Source organism: Leopardus geoffroyi, chromosome B2, assembly GCF_018350155.1.
Source record: "Leopardus geoffroyi isolate Oge1 chromosome B2, O.geoffroyi_Oge1_pat1.0, whole genome shotgun sequence".
In the NCBI taxonomy this organism is placed as follows: Eukaryota; Metazoa; Chordata; class Mammalia; order Carnivora; family Felidae; genus Leopardus; species Leopardus geoffroyi.
The window spans coordinates 112,858,260-112,884,994 of record NC_059332.1 but is presented as its reverse complement, the minus strand read 5'-3'; the positions used below and the strand labels follow the sequence as shown (position 1 = coordinate 112,884,994).

The 26,735-nt window shown below is 41.2% G+C and overlaps 1 protein-coding gene across 8 annotated transcripts in view; it reads right to left on the bottom strand.

The window, feature by feature from the left end:
- Positions 1-23,703, bottom strand: part of TPD52L1 (TPD52 like 1) — a 108,518-nt gene extending 84,815 nt beyond the window's left edge. For 2 of the 8 annotated variants that reach the window (XM_045499467.1, XM_045499469.1), the window contains exon 1: positions 12,770-13,016. In XM_045499467.1, coding sequence (XP_045355423.1) covers positions 12,770-12,788 — 19 coding nt within the window. In that variant the 5' untranslated portion in view covers positions 12,789-13,016. Of the gene's footprint in view, positions 1-11,971; positions 12,157-12,769; positions 13,025-23,678 lie in introns of those variants that run through there. The other 6 variants (XM_045499465.1, XM_045499462.1, XM_045499463.1 and 3 more) reach the window with 6 other exon arrangements.
- Positions 23,704-26,735: the final 3,032 nt, after the last annotated feature.

The window sequence follows — 26,735 nt, the reverse complement described above, 5'->3', positions numbered from 1 at the left end:
TTACCCTACTTGCAAGAAAGCAAATTAGCCTGCCAGTTTCACAGATGTTGGCAGAAGACACAAGACGCCTGGATTACAGAAAAAAAGACAAATACTCACAGCTATGGCAGTAGCCATAGTAACATCATTGCATCAGTCCCTTGAGCCCTAATTCAAACAGGGGGATATGATGAGGGTCAGGTGTTGCCTGTTGAAACAGTGGGGTGTGTTTCAGGAAAGTAACACTGAGATTAGGAAGCCCCAATTTTACATGGTGGCTGCCAGCAAATCTGCCGACACCTGGTCCAGAGGGACACTTGGTCTTTATCATCCTGGATAGTAAATCAATCTGCCCCAGAGGGAGACAGTCTCTACTTCCCAAGGCTGCCTGCTATGCAAAACATCGCTGAAAAGATAGGGCAGAGAAAATTAGCTGTGAAGGCCTTGGCTCAGAGGACCAGTTGTGCAGAAACTTGAGAGATCTATGGAGAATCGTCTCTTGACCATAGGGGTCCGGTTGCCAGGCTTCAGGGTAACACTGGCTGGCAAGAGGATGAGGACACAAGCCAGGAAAGTACCTGAGAAAGAGTTTTTGAGGCAGAGGGATTAGTCAATTAAAAGGTGCTGAAGATGAAGCAAAGGGAAATAACAAGAGGGCAATGAGACGTTCAGTCAGGGACATAACAGGGAAGAAGGGGAACATAGATCCCATAGCATCCTTCTAGTCAATGTAAGGACTCTGCCCTTTATTCTGGGTGAAATGAGGAGTTGCTTCAGGGTTTTGAAGGGAGAAGTGGCATGGTACTACATGTTTTGAGAGGATCACTCTAGTTACCATGTTGGGAACAGACTGAAGATAGGCCAGCACCAAAGCAGGGGAACCAGCTAGGAAACCCTTGCATAAACCAGGTAAGAGCTGATGGTGGCCTGGACCAAGGCACTGTCAACAGACGCATGGGAAGTTGTTCGACTGTAGGTATATTTTGGAAGTGGAGCTGGCATGACTGACTGGAGATGGAGGTGTGTTAAGGGAAGCCCCCCAAAAGAAAAACCTCTCAGGGTTTGGGATTCGGCATTTGAAATAAGGTTGTTGTTAACTGACAAGGGAATAGATAACTCTGGGAGAACTAGGAATATTTTAGAGGAAAGAGATCAGAAGTTCAACGTTAGCAATGTTAAATCAAGATACTTATTACATATTCATGCACATGTATCAAATGGGTAGTCTCAAATTGAGGGGAATCTGAAATTTGGGAATTAGTATCTGGATGGAATTTAAAAGCATGAGTCCTGGGGCGCCTGGGTGGCGCAGTCGGTTAAGCGTCCGACTTCAGCCAGGTCACGATCTCGCGGTCCGTGAGTTCGAGCCCCGCGTCAGGCTCTGGGCTGATGGCTCAGAGCCTGGAGCCTGTTTCCGATTCTGTGTCTCCCTCTCTCTCTGCCCCTCCCCCGTTCATGCTCTGTCTCTCTCTGTCCCAAAAATAAATAAACGTTGAAAAAAAAAAAATTTAAAAAAAAAAAAAGCATGAGTCCTGAGGAGCTCCCCAAGAAAGGGAGTGCAGATAGAAAGCAGATTGAGACAAGGCTTGTGAAGAAGGAGGGGAGGGGGGAAGAGGTCAATGCCCTGGAAATCAAAAGAAAAAAGTGCTTCAAGGAGAAGTAGTGAGCAACTATGCTAAGGAGTGCAGGTCAACTAAGATGTGGACTGAGAACTGATAACTAATTTTTGTTTTTAAGAGAGAGCGCTATTTTTCTCTTTCCTCAAATCAACTGGAACCAAATTCAAAGCTAGTATGGGATGGCCCATTATGCCTCCACCATATATAACAGGTCCCATTACGTTAATCTAAAATGTTTCTTTTCGCTTAGCCTTGGAAAAGGGATAAGTAGAACAAGAAAAAGAATCTGAGAAGGACAGGGGCTCCTGGGTGGTTCAGTTGGTTGAGCATCCAATTCCTGATTTGGGGTCAGGTCATGAACTCATGAACGGTGAGACTGAGCCCTGCATAGGGCTCTGCACTTACAGTATGTAGCCTACTTGGAATTCTCTCTCTGCCTCTTTCTCTCCCAACCTCCCTCCCTCCCTCCCTCCCTCCCTCCCTCCTTCCCTCCCTCCCTCTCTCTCTCTTTCTCTCTCTCTCAAAATAAATAAACAAACATTAAAAAAAAATTCTGAGAAGGACATAGGCCAGCTCTGCCTATGGCACAGGCACAGGACATCATTGGAGAGGAGAGGGCACTGAGCCCCTCATGAATCAAACAAAACACTGGTACCAAGTTCTTTCTTTTCCTGAGGTCAAATGTCCACAGGGAGGTAGTCTTTGTACCTGTATATGTGGTAAATTTCCTGGTGACTGCAAACAAACATATTTCACTCTAAGTTCACAAAATGTGAGATGAAGCTAAATACACATGGGGTTTTTACCTTTGTTAAAAAAGAGAGAGAGAAAGAGACAACGTGCCCAGATGAAGTTCCTTTTGCTAAGCTTCACATAAGCAAATCAAGATTTAATACCTAACCTAGCTATAGTTTCAGCCTCTTCCTGCAATGTAACTCTCAACCAGTTAGTCTGGAATTGCAGGTCAGCACTAGTGAGGGAATCTTCCTGATGGACCTCTTCCATCCCCCATAGATGGAGAAGGTGACTTCAGCTGAAACAATTCACTTTTTTTTCCCATAAATTTCCTTTTTACCTCCCATCCCCTTCTGTCCCTAAAAGCCTTCCATTTTATACAGCTCCTCAGAGCCTCTCTCTACTTACTGGATGGGATGCTGCCTGATGAGGGAGCATAAGGCAAGCTGAGGGCAAAGCACAAGCTAGCACTCCCCAAAGGGGGGGTGTGTGTGACATTCCTCAGACACTCCTGGCTGCTCCAGAACACAGGAAAGGACAAAAAACAGATAAACTGTCAAGAGTCTCTACCAGTTTACAAATATCTTAGTACAATTATAAAAAAAAAAAGGCAGTTTTATCAATAGCCTAAGGTCCAGGAACTCTCCAGTGTCTTAATGTTAATGCTTTGCTAGAGGGAAAAACAACCTTAGCTTGACAATAGCTAGGTCTCTAGTAATCTGTGAGATTTTAGCATATGAAAATCTCTTTGGAAATTTCCCTTTTGACTTTACCCCCCCATGTCCAAGGTATATAGCCAGTCACTCTCCACAACCCCAGTGCAACTCTTTCTGCCCACCGGTCCTGTCCCCACGCTTTAATAAAATCACCTTTTTGCACCAAAGACGTCCTCAAGAATTCTTTCTTGGCTGTTAGCTCCGAACCACCATCACCCCCAAACCCCATCACTGCCCAATTCATGAATTGGTGAAAATAGACAATTAGAGCTTTAAATTTACTCAGTTGAATTTGGTTTATAATACCCTTCACTAGTAAAGGCCATCAAATGTTTTATCTGTAACTGTGGGTGCCTGGGTGGCTCAGTTGTTAAGCATCTGACTTCAGCTCAGGGCTCAGGTCATGATCTCATGGTTCTTGAGTTCAGGTCCCACATCGGGTGAGCTCGAGCCCCACCATCAGGTGAGCCCCACTTCTCTCTCTCTGCCCCTCAAGGGACTCTCTCCCTTTCACTCCCTCCCTGTCTCTGCCCTCTGTCTCACTTGTGCCCTCTCTCTCTCTCTGTCAAAAAAAAAGAAGTTATATCTATACCCAATTGTAAGATTTGAGCCAATAGGATATAAAATGGTAGAGCTGGATACCACTGATCTATGTGCCCAGAACTCTTAATGAAGGAAGGCAGCGACCCCAGAACATAATTGATGAGGAGAACAAAGACAAGAGAAATGTAGCCAAAGTTAAATTTCCTTACAACTTGCAGCCCATTGATAAATACCTGAGACATGCAGAGGGTGACATTTGTCAAGGAATTCATGGCAGCCTTAATGTAGATGTTTTGCTAGGGACTAAAAACAACCTTATCTTGACAAAAGCCAGACCTCCAGGGTCTTTTAACTCTTCCTTAATATGTAGAAATCCCTTTAGAGATTTATGTTATCTCCAGCCCCCACCAAACTTTAAAGTCTATAATCAGTCACTCCTCATAATCACAGTGCAGCTCTTTCTGCCCACGTCCTGTCTCTGTGCTATAATAAAAGCACCTTTTTGCATCACAAAATTCATAAAACTCAAGAATTCTTTCTTGACAGTTGTGCTCAACGACCCTGCATCCATAACTCAAAGAATCTAAGTAAGGGAGAGGCAGGCAATGCTTTTAAAAGTATACTCCAGGGGCGCCTGGGTGGCGCAGTCGGTTAAGCGTCCGACTTCAGCCAGGTCGCGATCTCGCGGTCCGTGTGTTCAAGCCCCGTGTCAGGCTCTGGGCTGATGGCTCAGAGCCTGGAGCCTGTTTCCGATTCTGTGTCTCCCTCTCTCTCTGCCCCTCCCCCGTTCATGCTCTGTCTCTCTCTGTCCCAAAAATAAATAAAACATTGAAAAAAAAAATAAAAAAAAAAAAGTATACTCCAATACTTTTTTTTTCTTTTAATGTTTATTTATTTTTGAGAGAGACAGCGAGAGCGAGAGAGAGAGAGAGAGAGAGAGACAGTGCAAGCGGGGGATGGGCAGAGAGAGAACACAGATCCTGAAGCAGGTTCCAGACTCTGAGCTGTCAGCACAGACCCCAAAAAAGGGCTGGAACCCACCAGCCATGAGATCATCACCTGAGCTGAAGTCAGCTGTTTAACCCACTGAGCCACCCAGGTACCCCTCCAATACTTTTCAAATGTATATTTGAATCTCTTCTAGATGTCTGTTTTGCATCTGTTTACTGTTACCTAATCCATCCCCCCCCCTTTTTTTTTCCTATGCAATACTTGCTTTTCAAATGTATTAGATCCGTTTATTTGTAAGTACAAGGCCTTCCTCTCTTGTGGATATCAATGCAATCTCTGGCAAGAGAGGCTCAGCTCTCTCCAGGGTGCAGGAGAGTCTGTAAAGTGTATGTGTATAGTACTGCCAGGAAGTAACCACCTACCTTCTGGCTGGTGGAACTCCCCTCACGTCTTCTGCACTCACATTTTTCAAAATAGCAAGATCACATTTCGAAAAATTTCTGAATGTGTGTTATTTCCACACATTTGCTAAACCGTCACAGTGGAAAAAATGCAAGTCCGAATCCTCAGAATATGTTTCTTTCTCTCAGGGACAGTGTGGTTGAGAGCGGGCCATGGGAAGCTGATGGAGCATGTCAGAAATGGCTGGCACCCTGCCTGATACACAGTAGGCCCACAGTAGACAGACATTTTCCTTGCCGGAAATGCGCTTCCTGGACTGGGGAAAATACGAGAAATTGATGAGTACGTGTAAGAGCCTTCCAATCTTTTGCAGGAAGCATGGATACCTTGAAATGTTCAAGTCAGGCCCTGGGGTATCAGAAGTGAACTACCAGGGGCCAAATACTGCACTTTCTTCCTGGCCTGCCCTAACTCTCTTCAGGGAACCCATCTTGGAAGTTAAAATGTTGGCAAATACAATTTTCTTTTCAGCTTCATTATTTGCTACTCTCAGCTCATTTGTGTGCGGGGGGGGGGGGGGGGGGGCGGGCGGGAATCAGATAAAAAACAAATACCTGACAGCTAGAGACTCTGAAATCAAGAGATCTGAAGAGATCCCTTCCCACCACCCAAGCTGTCTTTTTCTTTTGAATGAATCCATTCCACTTCCAGGATCTTTCACAAGGTGCTTGCTGGCGATTGATGAAAGAAATGTCTAATTATAAGAAAAACGCATTTTGCAATTTGCAAGGGGTTGGAGGATTTTATATTTTACAGACACATCAGGGAAGATGCAATGTGTAAGGTACAAATAACCATAGGGAAGTTTGGAAATGAGGTGTAACATACACATAGATTTTCAGTGCGTGGTACATTATTTGGCTGTAGCACAAACAGCAAAGTGCCAGATTTTTGTCTTTTGAGAAGGAAGGAATATGTTGGTGATGAAGGGGTATTCTTGAAGATTTGTGGCTGTATTTTGGGAATTTCACTTCCTCTGTATCAAAATGTAACCCTTATAAAGGACTCATGCTGTGAGAAACTATTTAAAATTTATCTTTCCTTGAAGACCCCAAAGCTTTCTTTTTGCCAACTCAAATTCATTTAAAATGTTCTGCTGCCTTCCCTGGTGCATTAAGGATGATTCTTAATTTTAATACATACATTTTAAATAAATTACACTGCCTTTCTTAAACATCCAACGAAAGGTAAAATGACAGGCTTGAAAATCCACAGTTTGCCACCATCCTTTGTATGTTCTTTACTGCGTCCTGCCTCAGGAAATTTAAGAGGTGGCTTCAAAGTGTTGAGTATAATCCAGACCTACAGTCGTAGCAAATGTCTGCATACATGGAGAGCAAGCCAGGGCGATGGTGGAGGTGGATGGATGCCCTCTTTTTTTTGCTGTTTTAGACCACAAAACTTTAACACAGAAATCGCTACAGAGCTTAAGGACAAATCCTCTCACTATCCATCTTTTCTTAAAGTAGGTATTGTGCTAATATGCTTGGGAGATAGCTAAATAAATAAAAGGTATTCATGTTAACAAGTAATTATAATATTCATGAGACTATGAAAATCTTTCCTTTTTGGGCACTCATTGAGATTAGTCCTTTCAGCCAGCATCTAAAGAGTACAGGTCTTACTTTCTGGAAATGAGCATGCAGATCCTAATGTCTTTTATTTATTCTAACATCCTGATACGAATGAACAGCAAGTTTAATTACATATTTGAACCATTCCACATTTGAACTGGCTTTTCCTTGCAGCTAGTAATAAAATTCTATACTGGTTCTAAGAATCACATGTCTTGTAACTGACAGAATTCTTCATCTCGAAAACAGAACTAAAACGGCAAGCTATTGATACTTGAGCACACCACACCCCCCCACCTGCCACCCTAGCTTGTCATATTATGGAGCTTATTCTTACAGACGTCAGGAATTCTGATCATATTCTTTCAGACCTAGACCCTGCCCAGATGTGGGATGGGCAGTGAGATCCCTGTCCATCTAAAATGCCTTGAATGAATGACTACAAAGCAAAGTCTATTATATGTAACTCTGCACACTGATTGCGTATACATATCAATTTAAGGAGACGGTACAGAACCGTAATTAAAAATCCCAATGCATAAAGTCAAACTTTCGGATTTCAAATCCAGGCTCCAATATACCCAAGCTGTGGGAGTTGGAGAGAAAGTTGAGTAACTATTCTGTCATTCAGTATCCTCATTTGTAAAACGAAAATAACATCACCTTCATCATGACTTTGCTTTATTTATTAAACAGCATAATGTTTTTAGTGTATAACATGGCAACTGACATTAAAAAAAACACTAAAATATTATTGTTATTGTCATCCTCACTGTGAATTAGTTCTAATGGGCAGTCTAGTATTCAAAAAATCCCACTGGGATGGAAATATGTAATTTCATCAGTTCTAAGTGCATTACCCAAGGGGATGACTCTCCTTTGCTACCCTCCCTGGAAAGATGTCTCATGTCGACTTCATCTCTGTCTTCCACTGGCATATGTTGACCAGCACAAACTGTGGGGACAGTGTGTATAAAGCTCATCCAGAGTCAGACAGACCTGGAGTTAAGTTCCTCCTTCCACACCTAATTTTTCTGATCTTTAGTTTCTGTCTATAAGGTGAGTTAAAAGTAATGGCGTCTATCTCATAGTGTTATTGTTAAGAATTCAAGAAGATAATGCATGCAAAGTACTTAGCATATGCTACTAAAAGCAACAGCAAACATTTATATAGTATTTATCATGTGCCAGGAACTGTTTTAAGTATTCTGCAAGTATTAACTCCTTAAATTGTCAATACAATTCTACAATATAGGTACTATTATTATTCTCACTTTATGTATGAGAACATCAAGGCCCAAAGAGACCAAATAATTTGTTCAGGGTCATATTAATGGTAAGTGACAATGACAGAATTAAAATTCAGGCACTTTGATTCTTAAATCAAGGAATCTTAACCACTATTCCCTGTTGCCTCTCAGTAGTAAGTGCTGGTCGAGTATTTGCTATTACTAAAGCAATCTATAAATACTTGTTGAAATATTTATTTAATAAATCAATATTTTCCAAAGCACTTATTTATTATTTACTGTATCTCACTAAGTACCAGATCTTGTCACAGGCCACAGAAATGGACGCTCTTGCTTTTGAACTTTTTGAAGCAACTTCTCAGATTCTGCCTACCCAAAAAAATTAAGAAAACGAGGTATAGTAGGGCAGACAATTCAAAACAATATCTAATACCATAATATCTATCATTTGTATGATTAAGTTTTATAAGAATTTTAATTAAAATAAGTATAAGATTTGCTGCAAATGACTGACTTTAATAATGAATACAACACTACCTATTTTAAAACTTTTAGGGGCTCCTGGGTAGCTCAGTAGGTTGAACGTCTGACTTCAGCTCAGGTCATGATCTCACAGTTCGTGGGTTCTAGCCCAGTGTCAGGCTCTGTGCTGACAACTTGGAGCCTGGAGTCTGCTTCAGCTTCTGTGTCTCCCTCTCTCTCTGACCCTCCCGTGCTCACACTCTGTCTCTCAACAATAAATACATGTTAAAAAAAATTAAAACTTTTATTTAGAGGGAAAATAAAACTATAGGAGATAGCTTTGAAGGCAGTAAGAACACTCAATATTTTTAAAAATCATAAATCAAAATATATAACACCTACCTCCCATGTTAGAGGTTTAAATTTTCTGAAATATATAAAACAATTTTTTTCCTTGAGTAATCTGATCCCTCCAATATAAAAGATTTAACCTGTTGCTATTTGGCATGGAGATGAGGGATTATTTTATTCTTTTCTAACAAAATAACATACTTTGTTTACAAAGCAAGACTTTGTTTTCCATGCAGTATTAAGAAAGAGGATATAATTGTATTCCTTTTTTTTACAGCTTCATTCCTTGCTTCATTTTCTGTTCTTATCCTTATTTATTTTCTTTCATCTCTTGCTAATTTACATAATCTTGCTGTGTTTTTTATACATGTATAAACTGCAAGAGGAGTATAAATAAATGTCCTGTGAGCCAAGTATAATGATAATGTAAGTTATATATGACATTTTCGCTTTAATGGAATTAGAAAACAGGTAAAATTAGTCTGACGTTAATAACTTTATGTCATTCACAGATTTCTGAGAATCCTACTGAGTAGACTGTCTGAATATAAAAAAATAGTTACTGTAGTAGGCTGAATAATGACCCCCCAAAGTGTCAGGTCCTGATCCTGGGAACCTGTAAATGTTACTTTATATGGGAAAGGGATCTTTGCAGATGTGGTTACCTAAGGATCCTGGGGTGTGGACGGTATCCTGGATTATGCAGGTGAGCTCTAAATGAAATCACAAGCATTCCTATAAAAGACAGAGGGAGATCCGACAACAGGAGAGAAGGCGATGTGACCCCCCAAGGCAGATTGCAGTGATGTGGCCAAAGAATGCCAGCAGCCACCAGAAGCTGTAAGAGGCAAGTAATCAATTTTTAGAGGCTCCAGGGGAGTAAAGCCCTGCTGACATTTTAATTGTGGTCCAGTGAGAGTGATTTTGGACTTTCAGCCTTCAGAACGGGGAGATTTGCTACAGCAGTCATCAGAAACGAATACAGTCATCTACCTAAATATATACAAATGTTAAGTGGAAAGAAAATTTTCTTTTTAACCTTACAGACACTAGGAAAGACAAAAACAAAGTTATTTCTTAGATTAATGAAATATTGAACTGTAGTTTCAAAAGATCAGGAATTTTTATTTCAAAGGACTGCCATCATGTGTCACAAAAACACTACATTCCTAACCAAAGCCTCTCTCTAATGTGTCAATTTTCTTAATGCAAAGTTCTCTAGTACCAGGAAAGTAACTGGGGTGTTGGCCTCCTTGGGGCGTATCATTTCGCACTGCTCTCCAGTTTCTTCTCACTGAATCACTCTGTGCATAATCCCACCTCTATGTTTCAGGTTCTGTCAATTTCTCACAATGGCTTCTTGTTTTCCTGGAAGTAATCTATTGTTTTACAAAGTCAAAGAACATATTTGCAGAATTTCACCTACGTAAAAGTTTCCAGAACGTGCCGCTGCATTTATTAAGTTGTGTGTACAAATGCTGATAGCACCTGGTGGTCTCCTGGAAAGCACAAGGGAAGATCTCACCGGTAGGGTCTACTTAGTCTCACTCAGGGTCTCACTCAGTTTGGCTCCTTTCTAGATCAAGAGGCAAAAAGATAAGCCATCCCCACTCTAGATAATTCTAAAACAAACTGTGCTGATGACAAACTTGCACTTAGGAAGCCATAGGAGTCTCTTAAAATCTGAGAGGCAATTCATTTGGCTAGAAACGTGTGTCAAGTGGAAAGAAGATTTTCCCATTAACATAAACCGTAAACATTTTGTGAAAAGTATCCTTAAAGAACTTAATACGTGGGCTGCTTAAATGACCTGAACGGGAAGGACTAGGGAAATGAGGACTTAAGAGGCAAATGTCATCCATCTGGTTGTACAAGTATGAAGTTAGAGTCATCCTTGATGCCACCATCCTACATATCCATTCCAAGTTACTTGCTTTTTTTTTTTTCTTCCTGAGCATTTCTTAAATCTGTTCACTTCTCTTCTCCTAGCTGACGGTCACCCTACTTCCAAATCTCCCCAGGGCAACTTCCCCTGCCCTTTAACTTGGGCTTCCTACCCACCCCTGAGGGGAAGGAAAGAGTGGCAAAGAGGGTAGGGGAGAGAGAAAAATGGGGACTTCAGTTTTATTTTTCCTCTACAAGCAGCAGGCTTGGAGTGGGAATGGGGCACTCATTGCACACACTGCTGCTCACAGCCTGCTTGATGCTACGAGGCCCTGTTGGTCTCCTCTCTGGAGAACGGGAATGAGAACTACCTCATGGGACTGTGGCAAGGAAGTGAGTCAGCAACTGTAAAGCACAAAGAAAAGAAACAGAGACACAATAAAAGATCTCCCCTATTTTGATGATCACCTACTAGGCCTAAAGACTTTCAGGCTCTCGGTTGGCGCTCTGTGGCCCTCTTTTATATCATCAACATGGCAGCAATTTTATATTTCATTTATCAAATAATTATCAAAACAGTGTCGGTCACTTCCTCTACTATTAATTTCATGAAGCAAAAATCAAGTGTATGTTTGCTCCCCAAGCACAGTACTTGGCAAAGGAAAGCACTGGAATATTTCAGTAAATCTCACAGGTAAAGCAAACCAATGACACCAGGGCTTCCAACCTGTAGATTAGCTAGCTTTCAGAATTCAGATGAATGTTTCCTACCTGCTGTAGTTTTTCTCCAAATCTCAGTGAATAACAGAATTACATGGGAAGCTTTCAAATACACCCATGCCCAGGCCCCAAAGATTCCAATTTGACAGAGTTGGACTCGGCCAGAATTTAAGACTGCTAACAATTCTAATGTGCAAGGCCCGCTGGAAAGCTCCAGGGTTGTTCCCACCTGCTTCACTTCAGGAGCAAGGCCTCCAACCCAACCGCAGCTTTTGAATTTGACAAACAACTCCCACCCTTGGTTGAATTCTCCTGTCCAATTTAGATAATGGGGGGAAAAATACTGGAAGCAGCAGCTTTATGGGCAGGCTCTTGGCTGATGGAACAAACCAGGATGGTTCGTACTGTTCAGACAATTGTAATGCTGGCAGCAAATCTGTTGGGTGGCTCCAGGCCCCTGCACCCACCAAGTGGCTCTCTTCCAGAACGCTTCCGCCCGTACTAGGGCGAGCGCATAGGGTCCTGAACCTCTCCTTCTCCCTACCCCCACCCCTTTTTTAATGAGCAGCACAGACTTTCCTGCAGTGTGGAAGAAAGGTAGCGATGATTGTTTTCAAAGCTGAAGAGACCTAAACTCTGCATCCCATCCCTTCTTGGCGTCGTTCCCAATTAAGACTCCACAGTCAGTGTCCATCCTGCCCGCCTCGAGCTCCAAGTCCGCCCACCTCTGCTCCTTTGCTCCTTTCTCCAGGAACTCCCATTCCCGCGCAGTTCCAAACGGGCTCTCTACCCCTGGTCCGAGTGTGACCCCAAGGCACCAGGCTGCTCTAGGTGACGCAGCCCCCGGCTCCTCTCAGCGGGTGACCCCGGTGGCAGGGAGCGCGACCACCAGACCGCGGCCAGGCACCCCGCGCGCCCAGGGAGGCAGAGGTCGCTCTCCGACCCGGGCAACCCGGACACGCGGATCTATCGGATCGAGATCAGCGGGCGGGGTAACGCTCTCCTGCCTCACAAGGCAAGTCCCCGCGCGGCAAGCTCCTGGCGCAGCCGGGAGACCCGGGTCTCTGAGGAGCCACCACCCCTGCGCGCGCCCCTCAGCCCGAAGTTGGGGCAGGACGCAAGCCCACCGCTCCAAGCGAGAGGAGACGCGCTCCCTCCCTGCTCCCCCGAGGGCTAGGGGAACGCCTCTCGGATTCCGGACCCAGCACAACAGGTCCTTCGGGCACCCGCGAGAATTGGGGGAGTGGGGGGCGACTGGCTGGGAAAAATAAATCGATCACTCTGTGGGCGCATTTTCAGCGGAGGGACCTCTCCATTTAGCATCTCTTTCACTGGCCCCAGCCTCACAGTAAATCCAGAGTTTGGGGGGCAGGAATGATCCCGCAGGCGCGGGTAGGAGCGGAGTCGCGGACCTGTGCAGATGGCACCCAACCGCTCTGTCCGAAAGCAAAGTTACCTGGTACCGTGAAAGCGCCTTTCTGCGCGCCAGGACCCGACCCTCAGGGCGATGGGCGACCACTCACCTTGTGCCTGCGCCTCCATGGTGGCCGACCTCGGACTGCGCACCGCGATGCTCCCGGTGCTTCCAGACACGCAGACAGCGGTGACCGAGCCCGGGACGCAGCTGGCCCCGCCGCCCGCGCCTTCCCCTTGCGCGCCCGTAGCGAGCCCTGCGTGGAAGGGGTGGGGGCCCCGGGGCTGCCCGCACTGCCGCTCTGGTTAGCTCCGCCGCGTCCGGTCCACCTGGCCGGGACCACGAGGAGAAGGAGCCCACCGCTGGGCGCCACCTGCCGGCCGCTCTGTGCATCGCGCCGACGGCGCCCACTCCTGGCTCAGGGCGCGTGCTCGGGCCCTACAAATAAATGCCTGACCCAGCGGCAGTGGGTCCTGGAGCCCCTTGTCCCAGGGCCAATCCCCAGGGAGAGGGGAGGGAGAGTGGATTTACAATACTGAACCATAGCTCCTGGTGGAAATAGGGAGTTTGGATCCTGTGACCCGCTGCACTCAACATTTTTGGCAAACGATCAATATATAACCTTGTTTTATGTGTGTTTCTGTTAAAGATACCTTATTTATGTATTGTTGACTCATTAATTTTGAGCTCAGGGCCATCATCACTATAACTGATATCTGAGTGAAATTTATTAAGCTTATTTAACTAAACAACACCTCATGGGGGCCATTTTAAATAGCGAAATCAACTCCCCACACACACCGAAAGCACAAAAATGGTGTATTTGTAGTCTGTGAAAGGGCACTTGTTCGCAGTCTGAGAGCTGAAACAAGGTAGAGCTTAGCCTTGTTTGACCTCAACTGGAAAGGTATGCACGCTTGCTGGGCCCAAGTTTTGGGGGGCTCTGCCCATGTCTGGAATGACCATGAAAGCCTTGCATTGATTTTCGTGTCACAAACAAATTTTAGTAACAAGGCAAACTCACAGATATAGAGTCTGCAAATAATATGCATCGACTGTGTACATATTCTGTAATTTGAAACCTATAGACCATTCCTGTAGGTTGATGAAGCAGTCACATTTTCAGAGAAAAGACTAGAAACTGACAGTTTTGTTCCAAGCTTGGCCTGGCAATGTGACTAGAAAGCACAGCAGGGAAGAAATAGCAGCTCATGGTTCACCTTTTCAGGTCTTTAGCCCTTACAAATCTTTCACTTTACAATCTCTGTCTGTAAAATGAAAGAGTGTTTATTTACATCTGGTCTTGAATGGTTTGCCATTATTTTTTTTTCAGTTTTTTTTTTTTTTTCCTTAAAATAGATGTTAAAGTCTGTCAGAGTCAAGTATGTGTCCTATATCAACATCCACCCCCCCCCCCCATTTCCCACCAAAAAGCCTTATACAAATTCATAGCTCAAAAAAGATTTATTGAATAAGCAGCTAACCAGTAGGCTCCATTTTATCCACACTCAAGTTACTGTCAAAGTATAAACTAACAAACATTAATGAGGTCTTACATTTTTGCTTGAAAAAAGGTACACTCATGATTTCATGACACATGTATAAGCCTAATTAGTGTTTTTTGTTATGTTAAAATGTCCCTGGATCATAATCATCAACATAAAAATTACTCTACAGAACACCAAGCACAGGGCTTTTACATAGCTTTTGGTGATTGCTACCATGGATGCACAAAGTAATGATTAAATGAATTTACTCAGCATCCCTGATTAAATCACCTTTAGAGTCTATTCAGTTGTTCTGGTCCTCTTTACCCTGGAAATTAAACACCAGGTTAGGGTTGACTTCTAGCTGTTGAAAGGAACTAAAAATAGTTAATGACTTTCCAGCTTGAGTCATCTAACCTTCAGCTAAGTTGTGACTCATTTTTCTGATTTATAAAATTTTAAGCTACTCCCCCCATAATGTCTTTTTTTCATTGTTTATAATAATAAAATATTGATATTCAGAAATACTTGTTGAATATATTCTCTGTGCCAGGGACTGTGCTAGATAGAGGCTAAGGATACAAGTAAAGGACATGATCCTTCTTACCCAGGGAGTTCATGGTCTGGTGAGAAGGAAAGATAAACAGGTACTTTTTAAAGCAATGTAGTGTGGTAAGTGCTGTGCCAGAGGTAGTGTGATAAGTGTTGAGCATGAAAGCAAAGAGGAAGCTCTCCTAACAGTCCCCTGAGGTGATAAAGGAAGGTTTCTGTGAGGATGTTGGCCTCAGCTGAGTCTTGAAGGATGAAAGAATTAACAGGGTATGCTGTGTTAGACCCTAAATAATGTTTTAGCCAAGGGAAACTTTCATTTTTCTTTCTTTTTCCTGGTCACTTATGATGGTGAATTTCCTTAATTTCCTTAAAGCTTAGTAAAACAGCCACCTAGACCCTCTCATTCTTCATCTCTCCTGGCTATTCCACATGGAATACAATGGGTGGGTGTTTGATTAAATGGATGGAATCCTAGTTTGTTCCTCCAGAATTGATCTTTCTGCTGAGGCAGTGGAAATCTTAAATGTCCAAAGGGAAGCTGTATTCAACAGTCCTTGTCTAAACCAGTTCCAGGTCACTTGTTATGTAAGGTACTGAGCGTGCCCTTGGGCAGTGGAAGAAGAAGGAGTAACAAAGGACAGATACAGTATGTCACTCTTGCTCCTGAACCTTACTAATACATTGAAGAACATGGGCTTTGGGGCTCCTCTCCATCTTTACACTGAAAATTACTAGCTATTACAAGTTTCTTAGCCTCTCTGTGCCTGGGCTTCTGCATTTTGTGGCAGGATGCTATATGAGGTTTAATTGATATCTTCTTTCCCTCCTACCCTAGTGGCCACCTGTGTTTCTAGAGCATGGCTCCCAGCCTTCTTATGCATCAGCGCCACACAAGGGGCTCCTAAACATTTCTGATACCTGGGCCTTGCTTGCTCCCCAGATATTCTGATGGTCTTACTTTTTTTGAAAACTTTCTCAATAATATCAATATGCTTCCAAGATTGAGAATGAGTGTTTTAGAAAATGTCCACAGCAAAGATGAAAGGTACTAAATTCTTAGTTTTTAAATTAAAAAAAATTGCCACCCAGTTCAACAGAAAATGGTAAAAGAAATGTGAGCGGACAGAGCAAGGACTTTTTTTTTTCTTTCCCTGATTCCAGGGGGATTGGGGAGGGAAGAGAAGTTTGATGGATATGGGTATGTCTGTATGGGTCTGTCTTATCTTTCCCTTCCCTACCCTCATCAGCATACAAGACTGCCCTTGACAGTCCCATGGGGAACTCGATGGCCAGATAGTTTTGAGAAATGTTAGGGACCCAGTGGGTGTGACTTTGAATTTCCCACCCTTTCAGGTGGTGTAGGAAATCATCTAGGAGTTCCCTTGAGTCCTATGTGGGGTGCGGAACTTAGGGGAGAGAGAACCAGCTAGTGAGCCATCATTTCCAGGAGGTTGGAGATAGAGAGACTTCACAAGGGAAGGAAGTGGTGCAGCAAAGTCCCTTAGGAAATTAAGAGGACTGCCCTAAGGAAGAGTCGGGGCCTAGGTATGAGCTCTCCCTACCAGAGGACTGCTAACATCGCCCACCTCATGCTACCAAGCAGAGGAGAGGCAATGGAGAGAGTTTGGCGAGATATTGCTCACAGAGGGGACCAGGACTGCCTTCTCTCCATCTGCACAAACTCCCCAGTCTGCAGGAGGACTGAAATGTGGCTCTTATACAAGTCCACTAGACAGAGAGTTGGCCATGGAAGCCATTGGAGATTAGTGGACTGTGGTCTTGCCAGGACCACTGAAGTAGAAAGCCAAGAAGTGAAATCAGAGGAGTGCAGCCTGAGGCCATCAGCTAGGGGCCACCAGGGTCTAGGGGAGTCTGAATGTCTGTTAGCCTCATCCAGTTAAGTATGGAGTCATTTGGTTTTATCTTGTCCTTCTCAATCCCCACCCCACACTCCACAATGAGGAGCTAGTACCTGAAGGAGAGGAGGTCAAATAAATCAGACTAGCTTTTTCTCCGCAACCCTCTCTGTCTCTGTCTCTGTCTCTCTCTCTCTCTCTCTCTCACACACACAAAGAGAGAGAGAGAGAGAGGGAGAGAGAAAGAGAGAGAGAGAGGAGAGAGAAGGAGAGATAGGTTTTCCAAGCAGTGCTAAGAGAAGGGGGAAGAAGTTTACTTTGAGACTGAGAAGAAGGCTAAATAATATACCAACTTAAGACTGTTCAACCAACCACAACTAACTGAGCTTAATGGATCAGAACCACTGCTTGCAAAGGGGTCATTTCTAATCCAGTTGAGGGAAAAGTAATTAGAGAAGTACAGGGGCAGCTGGGTGGCTCAGTCGGTTAAGTGTCCGATTTTGGCTCAGGTCATGATCTCGTGGTCTATGAGTTCAAGCCTCATGTTGGGCTCTGTGCTGACAGCTCAGAGCCTGAGACTGCTTTGGATTCTGTGTCTCCCTCTTTCTGCCCTTACCCGGCTCACGCTGTCTCTCAAAAATAAATAAATGCTAAAGAATTTTTTTTTAATTAAAAAAAAAGAAAAGTACAAAATTTCATGGGGAGCCTGGGTGACTCAGTAGGTTGAACGTCTAACTTCAGCTCAGGTCATGATCTCACAGTTCATGGGTGGTTCATGGGTTTGAGATTTGAATCAGGCTTTATACTGACAGAGTGGACCCTGCTTGGGATTCTCTGTCTCCCTCTCTCTCTGCTCCTCCCCAAGTCTCTCTCTCTCTCTCTCTCTCAAAAATAAACATTAAAAAAAAGTACAAATATTTCATGTTTATCCCTCAAAAACCTGATACCCCTCAATAAATTGGTTATACTATATAAAAGTCTTCGCAAAAAACCTATTGGACACATTTTGCTTTTCCTAAGTTCCTTCAAAATTTCTAGACATAGTCCCAGGATCCATAAAATATTCATGGATGTTCAGAGGACTTAGAAGATAAAGCTACTTCTGTTTCACTATAAAGGGACATATTATTTAGTTGTACCCTCCACTTCCTACACACATGAATACTAAAGGTTACTCCTTTAGGCTTTAAAACCTTGAAATATATAATCATTTTTTTTTTAATTTTTTTTTCAATGTTTATTTATTTTTGGGACAGAGAGAGACGACAGAGCATGAACAGGGGAGGGGCAGAGAGAGAGGGAGACACAGAATCGGAAACAGGCTCCAGGCTCTGAGCCATCAGCCCAGAGCCCGACGCGGGGCTCGAACTCACGGACCGCGAGATCGTGACCTGGCTGAAGTTGGACGCTTAACCGACTGCGCCACCCAGGCGCCCCTATAATCATTTTTAAATAGCAATCTGTAAAATACGTTAAAAATGTATTAGTTTTTTAAGGTCTTAATGCAGGGCTTCTCAACTTCGGCCCTGTTGACATGTTTTACTTGGTAATGCCTTGTTGTGTCGTAGGATATACAGGAGAACCCTTGCCCTTTCCACAATGGATGTCAGTGGCAACTCGTCAGTGGTGACCATCAAAACCGTCTCCAGACAATGCCAAGTTTCTCCTGGAGGGCAAAGTCACCTCCAGATGAGAACCATGGTTTTAACTATCTCTTGGAGATGCAGTCATTATGAATAAAAATCATCACCCTGTGTAATAGAGTGAGGCCCACAGTATCAGTATGCCCTGAGTTTCACCAGGGATGAGATTTTTGCCCATCATTTCTACATAAAAATGTCTTTACATAGAAATGTCTTATCTTTTTCCATTGTCCTTCGATGTCATCCATCAGTCATTCTTAATATGCTGTGTAAACAGATGCAGTGTCCAAGGAAAGACTAAGAGGGGTCTTACCTTATTCCTAAAGAGAAAGGGCAAGAGGAAGAAAAGGCAGAATGAATGATGTGGCTCTTGCTCTGTAACTCTGCATAAGGAAAGTACTGGAAGTTTTTTTCTGTTTTTGAGGTGAAACCAATCCATACCGGTTCTGCCCAAGGAAACGCTCGACCTTAGAGTGACAGTGTTCTTAGCCCAAACTCTTTTCCTGAGAGAAAACAGAGAGGATTGGGAAGACATTGCTTATATGGGCCTTCAGGTTGGAATGAGACAATCAGACACAAGGAATCAGAGATGGTGGAAAAAAGCCTAGGCCTGCACCAGTCATTTCATGGCTAGCATTTGGTTTGCTTAGGTTCCAGAACCTATAGTTTGCAAGATTGGCTTTTTCAGGCTGCTTGCGTTTCTTTTGTCTATCTTTTGGTATTTTTTTTCTGTTTAGTGTTTATTATGTTTCCTCTCAAAAATGCTCAACTTTTTCAGTAGCACTAAGGAAAGAAAAAAAGGAATGTGTTGTCAGTAGGGCTAGATGAGTACAGGACATGGCAGGGGTGATGGAAACAAGAGAACTCCAAGAGAGAGGCACAAAGGGAGAGAAAGAAAGGACAAAGTCCTCTACCACGAAGTCAATTCCCTCACTACTCGGTTTTCTCATTCTTTGGAGGAATTTTGACCATTTAGTCAATGGTTCAATTTCTTTACAGCTTGTTGCTGAATAGAGAGCTCTTGTGATTAGCGGCTGTGTTTCCAATGGCTGCGCTTGTCAGTTTGACCTCTAGATAAATGGATATTACCACACCATTCTCACAAAACAGAAACAGAAAGCCAGGTGTTACCCAATTCTGTTTTAGACACTTTTGGCTTCATTGTTTACAGGTGACATCGAAAAATTAGAAAAAGGTTACGTAAAACATCACAAAGGTCATCGGTAAGGTCCTTAGGGATAGTGAAAGGAGCAGGAGCAGAGTCTAGGTGATATTTGATAGCACACATATCTATTGTCCATGGTCCTGGGATAGATCACAAGCAACGCTACAAAAGGCAAAAGACTGGTGGCCATAATAGCTATATTCCAAAATTTCAAAGTGACTTTCACATTCTGAGGTAATCTTAACTGGGTCTTAAATAAATATGATAGACAATCTGAATTGATCACAGAAACTGTGTTGTAGGGCAATAAAAGCCTACTGACGTAACCTGTGTTATACCAGCTTATGTCAAATTTAAGGACCTGGCCTGGTAAGTATGCTTATTTCAGTTAAGACCCAATCAGAAAGCTTTGCTACGGATGTGAATAAATCAACAAAATTAACATTTTGCAACCTATAAAAATTAAAGAAAAAATTTAATTTTGAATGTGAAAAAAGGTATATTACTCAACATTCCCACAAACTTGTGGAAGAATGAAAAATAAACCCATCATTAATAACTATTAAAAAAGGATTATTTTGGGAGCACCTGGGTGGCTCAGTCGGTTGAGCGACTTCGGTTCAGCTCAGGTCATGATACACGGTTGGTGAGTTCAAGCCCTGCATGGGGCTTGCTACAGTCACTGCAGAGCCCAATTCAGATCCTCTGTCCCCCTCTCTTTCTGCCTCTCCCCCACTCATGCTTTTTAGCTCTTTCTCTCTCTCTCTCAAAAAAAGGATCATTTTGAAATTGAAAAAAAAATTTTTTTTTTGGTGTTTATTTTTGAGAGAGAGAAACACAGACAGAGTGTGAGTGGGGGTGGGGGGAGCAGAGAAAGAGGGAGACACAGAATCTGAAACAGGCTCCAGGCTCTGAGCTGTCAACACAGAACTTGATGCGGGGCTCGAACTCATGAACCATGAGATCATGACCTGAGCCGAAGTCAGACGCTTAACTGACTGAGCCACCCAAGCACCCCTGAAAAATTCTTAAAATTAGTATAAACTTCAATTATTCAAATATTCTAATATTTTAATATTTAGTATTCTAGTATTTAAGCTTTCATTTTTTTAATGTTTATTTATTTTTGAGAGAAAGAGACCACAAACAGGGGAGGGGCAGAGAAAGAGGGATCCAAAGCAGTCTCTTGGGTTCCCAGTTGTCAGTGCACAACACCCTGTGGGGCTCAAACCCACGAATCATGAGATCATGGCCTGAGCCAAAGTGTGACGCTTAACCGACTGAGCCACCCAGGCATCCCACCTAATATTTAAACTTTTAAATGAAAGCTAGCAGGGAAAATGCACTTATAGAATTGTGCAGAGAAAAAGATTTTCATGAGATCTTTCTTAGAAGTTCTTGTTTTTTGGTAGTCAGTCCTCCACACAAGTAAGGAGAAATCTATTTCTCTAGAGAACTGTCCTGGAATAAGTTGATGAAGTAAATCATATGGGAAAAATTAGTAAGTCAAACACATCCTATGTAGTATTGTCATAACTAACCCAGGAATTATCTACATTTTACATTTACTAATTCCAGTCAAATACATATTCTATGTTTAAAACCCTGTAAATTTTATTTTATTGCTCATCTATAAAAAGTTATAATCAGTAAATTTCAAACTTTAAAGAATATTTAAGTATAAAAATAATTATTTTTATTGTGAAAGTTTGTAAAATAGCTTTTAGTATTTCTTTTCTTTTTTTTTTTTTTTTTTTTCTTGAGAGCATGAGAGTACACAAGCTAGGGAGAGAGCAGAGGGAGAGAGAGAATCTTAAGCAGGCTCAGGGCTCAACGCTGCTGAGCCCCACATAAGCGCTTGATCCCCCTACCCTGGGATCATGACCTGAGTCTAAATCAAGAGTCAGAAGCTCAGGGGCACATGGGTGACTCAGTTGGTTAAGTGTCCGACTTTGGCTCAGGTCATGATCTCACGGTTTGGGAGTTCAAGCCCCACTTCAGGCTCTGTGCTGACAGCTCAGAGCCTGGAACCTGCTTCGGATTCTGTGTCTCCCTCTCTCTCTGACCCTTCCCCACTCACACTCTGTCTTTCTGTCTCTCAAAAATAAACATAAAAAAAATTAAAAAGAAAAAGGTCAGAAGCTCAAATGACTGAGCCATCCAGCAGCCCCAGTTTTTAGTGAATTTTTAAAAGTTCATCCTTAAAATTAAAAAAAAAAAAATCCAAGAATTTTTATCACTTTTTTTAAAGGTTCTGATTAGGAACTTGAAAATTTCAAATTATACATTTTTTTTTCACCTCATACATCAAAATTAATTCCATGGAAATTAAAATACCAAACTTTTTATACCAAATATTTTTAAGCCAAGAAAAACTAGAAACAAATTTAAATGACTATTCCATTAACTTTTGCAATTTAAAAATAAATTTTTTTTCAACGTTTATTTATTTATTTATTTATTTATTTATTTATTTATTTTTTTGGGACAGAGAGAGACAGAGCATGAACGGGGGAGGGGCAGAGAGAGAGGGAGACACAGAATTGGAAACAGGCTCCAGGCTCTGAGCCATCAGCCCAGAGCCCGACGCGGGGCTCGAACTTCCGGACCGCGAGATCGTGACCTGGCTGAAGTCGGACGCTTAACCAACTGCGCCACCAAGGCGCCCCTGCAATTTTAAAAATTTAGATGTGAAAGAAATTAATTTTAAGGAAAAAGATGAATATATTTGGCTTCAAAAATTAAAACTTCTATCCATCAAAAATAACCAAAATTAGCAAATTGGAAATTAGCAATAAAGACAATAGGAAAAGGCATGAAATCTCTAGACCCTAAAAGACCTGTATAGCTATAACCTTGATATGAAAACCCATATCATACTCCTAGGATACTCCTAGGAAAGAAAATCATGCAAAATTGTTACTATCAGTGCAAAAGTTCTAAGTAAAAGGAAGACAAATAAAATTCAATGATGTAGTAAGTGTGTGTATAATACTTTATCAATCAATATTGAACTCAGGGATCCATAGATCATGGAACTTCAGAAAATATAATAATGAAACCAGTGGAGTACTGGAGCTAGCTTGTACTGGCCTGTGAGTGCTGACTGTCAAATTTTCAGGAAATAGGAAAGGATGTGACTCAGGAAAAAGAAAATGAATCAAGACGGCAGGTCAGAAATGTAGAATGGAATGAAAAGCAAATGATGAATAAGAGTGGTAAAGCACAATAAATATTGACTGTATAATATAATAAAAATAATGTTCTGCAGGGTTTAACATATATATGAAATTTTTTTAATTAATTTTTTTTTTTTTTTACTTATTTTGAAAAAGAGAGCAAGTGGGGTAGGGGCAGAGAGAGAATCCCAAGCAGGCTCCACACTGTCAACGTAGAGCCCAAAGTGGGGCTCAAACTCACAAACTGTGAAATCATGACCTGAGCCAAAATCAAGAGTAGGATGCTTAACCTACTCTTGCCACCCAGATGCCCCACATGAAATTTTAAAACACTGCACAACTGCATGTATATCAGGAGTTTAAATGTTCTAAGTTTCTTACATTGTCTGGGAAGAGAAGAAAGTCACCATTTAACATTAGAATTTTAAATGTCAAGGATGAATGACTTAGCTACCTACAAATCCAGACAAATTGATATTAACCCAATAAAAATAGACAAAGTTGGGACACCTGGGTGGCTCAGTTGGTTAAGCGTCTGACTTCGGCTTTGGTCATGATCTCGCCATCTGGAATTCGAGTCCCATGTTGGGCTCTGTGCTGACAGCTCCGAGCCTGGAGCCTGTTTCAGAGTCCGTGTCTCCCTCTCTCTCTGCCCTTCCCCCACTTGCACTCTGTCTCTCTCAAATATAAATAAACATTAAGAAAAATAAAAATAAGCAAAGGTAATGAAAAGGCAATTCAAGAAGAGGAAATAAAAAGCTCAATAAACCAATAAAAATATTCAAATTCACTAGAAATCAAAGAAATATATATATATATATAGTTTCATACAAATATATATATTTATGTATACATATAAACATTTGGAACTACGAATATGGTTAAATCTCAAAAATATAATGCTGAGCAAAAAAGCTACTTGCCAAATAAGTACTGTAATCTCTTCTCTCTCTCTCTCTCTTTTTTTAAAGAAAGGAAGACTAAAAAAAAAAAAAAAAAAAAAAAAAAAAGGCAAACTGCCCCATGCAGCGCCTCATTTGTATGTGTCTAGAGTCTTGGAAACCTGACCACTCAGGATCTCCTACAAATGGATCTTGAGAGCTTGTTTGACGGTTCTAGTAGGGGCGCATAGCTACCTGCTTATCCTTGACAGACGAATGGTCCTCCTCTATCAGGGAAGGTCATCCTCGTCTTTGCTCAGCTTTGTCAGGGACAGACTTGGAGCAGTGAGGGAGGAAGGGGAATCACGCCTAACCAGCCAGATCAACCCAATCAACCCTGGGGATCAATGGAGTGACAGATGTCACAGCCAGATGGCCCACACATCCAGTAATCTCTTTTCTCTTTAGTTTGAAAATATGCAAAACGATGCTCTGTAAAAATTGATGGATAAAGCCATATTTAAAAGGTTTACAAGAAGCCCAGGAATGAAATGAAGAAAATTCAGGATAACGTGGAAGACAAGGAGGGAATGGGGGCAGGTAGAGGTGCATAGGGCTTCCGTAATTTCTGTAATGTGTCATTAAAAACATCTGACACAACACTGGTAAAAATGTAAGAATTTGATAGAACTGGTCAGTAAGCACACAGAGTTTATATTATACTTTGCTTTTCACTATTATTTTTATATCTCATAATAAAATAAAAAGTTTTTAAAAGATTGTGCAATTGGACATGAATCATAAGAGACAAGGGGGTTGTTTGTGAAAAAAATAAAAGAAGCAGAAAGAAGCAGAGAGATTTGAGAAATATGTAGAAGGTGAAAGGAGTAAGATGTGTTATTGGGTTATGCACAGGGGATGAGCAGGATTCCAGACTTGCACAACTGGAGGGAAGGTGGTATCATTCACACAGACTAGAAGTAACATCAAAACTGTAATTTTATGTTTTATAACAGAATGGTCCCACTTGCCAACCCAATGCCAACATTAGTGAAATGGGTAATGTAGAAGATAAATTGGTATAATCCTTTCAATAGGTAACATTGACCCAGGACCCACTTATGAAAATCTACCCAAACATTCCTTCTAAGCCCAGAAACAAATTTATGCAGTGGATGGAACCAGAGTGTATTATGCTAAGTGAAATAAGTCAGTCAGAGAAAGACAAATATCCTATGATTTTACTCTTTTGTGGAATTTAAGGAACAAAACAGATGAACATAGGGGAAGGGAAGAAAAAATAAAATAAGGTAAAAACCGAGAGGGAGGCAAATCATAAAAGACTCTTAAATATGGAGAACAAACTGAGGTCGGCTGTCAGGGTGCTGGGTGGGGGCATGGGCTAAATGGGTGATGGTCATTACAAGGACACTTGTTGGGATGAGCACTGGATGTTATATGTAACTGATGAATCATAAATTCTACTCCCGAAACCAATACTACACTATATGTTAACTAACTTGAATCTAAATTTAAAAAAAAAAAAGAAAAGAAATATATGCCTAAAAATATATTTATGAAAAATTATCATAAAAATTTGCAAAAACCCAACAGTCCCAATTGTGGGATAATTATTAAATAAATTGATAGATTTACTTAGAGAACAAGAACTGTCCTTTAAAAGTATAATTCCAAAGAATAGATAAGAAAACAAAAACTGTATAGTAGCATGGAAAATAATATGATACGAGGTTCTCAAAATAAAAAATCAAGGTAAAAATTAGAAACAAAAATGTAATTCAACCATGTTTAAAGCCAGGGAACCTATGTTGTTAAACAACTGAAGGAATCTATGTTAACAATTATTGTGTTATGCGACTATGAGTGATCTGGTTTCTGTGTTTTCCCAGCTATGCTTTCATGAATACATATTAGTTTTTCAATGAATAAAGTAAACATATAATTTTTAAAGTTACATTAAGGAAAGGAACAGGTGTCATACTGGTTGGATTAAATACATAATATAATTTATGTATCCATTTTCCACTCAAATGTCATTTGAGCTGTTTCTCTTTTTTGCTTATCATAAACCAGGGGACTATTCACATTTTTGTAAACTCATTTTGGCGTAATTATGGAACATTGTTGTTAGTGTATACTTAGGAGTAGAAGGATATCAAATATTCAGTTTGATGATACAACTCCAAACTATTTTAAAAATTGTTTCCACTTCCACACATACTCTCTAGCAGTGTATAAGAATTCTTGCTCCATATCTTTGCCAACATGTAAAAATGCTCTGTAGATTCTAAAGCCTAGAGAATAGAATGAGCAAATATGATCAATATTGATTTTTATAATTATCTGCACAAAATTCATCAATATGCTTGTTTTCATGACTGTATTTTATTCAAATAGAGTGATTCTTTGGTGTTCTCTTTCATTAATCCTTACTACTGTTATTAATACCTTTCTTCGACACCATTGGGTTAGTCTTTGTTATATTTCTGACTTCTTGGATGATTAGCTCTTTCATGTTTGCTTTTCTATTTTCTTTTTTTATTTTTATTTAAAAAATTTTTTTCTAAACATTTTTATTTATTTTTGAGAGGCAGAGTACGAGTGGGCGAGGGGCAGAGAGAGAGGGAGACACAGAATCGGAAACAGGTTGCAAGCTGTCTGCACAGAGCCCCACATGGGGCTTGAACCACAAACTTTGAGTTCATGACCTGAGCTGAAGTCAGACGCTTAACCGGCTGAACTACCCAGGCTCCCCATGTATTTCCTTCTAAACTTCACTATACTGATAGCTCAATATTTGCCATGCAGTAAGTACTTTTATTATGATTCAGTTCTAAGTAATATAAGTTTTAATTTTTATTTCTCTTTTGACATAGGAATTTTTTCAGAATTATGTTTTTAACTTTTAAATATATTGGGTCTTATTAAATTATCTTTTTGTTTTCTCTTTCCAATTAAATTATATTATGTTTAACAAATGTAGTCTTTATGACATTACTCCTTTGAAATCTGTTGTAGTGTGCTGTATCACCTAAAAAATGTAGTCAATATTTGTAAATTTTCCATATATGTTTAAAGGAATGTGTATACTCTCATTCATAAATATCTACATGTTCTTTAGATCAAACTTGTTCAATATGTACTGAAAATCTCTTATATTCTTATTATTTTTTGCACAATTTATTACTGAATTGTGTATTAAATATTTTCACTATCATGATGTAGTTGTTAATGTCTCCTATTTAGAGTTGTAACATCCTTCTAGTGAATTTAATCTCCTATCTTGATATA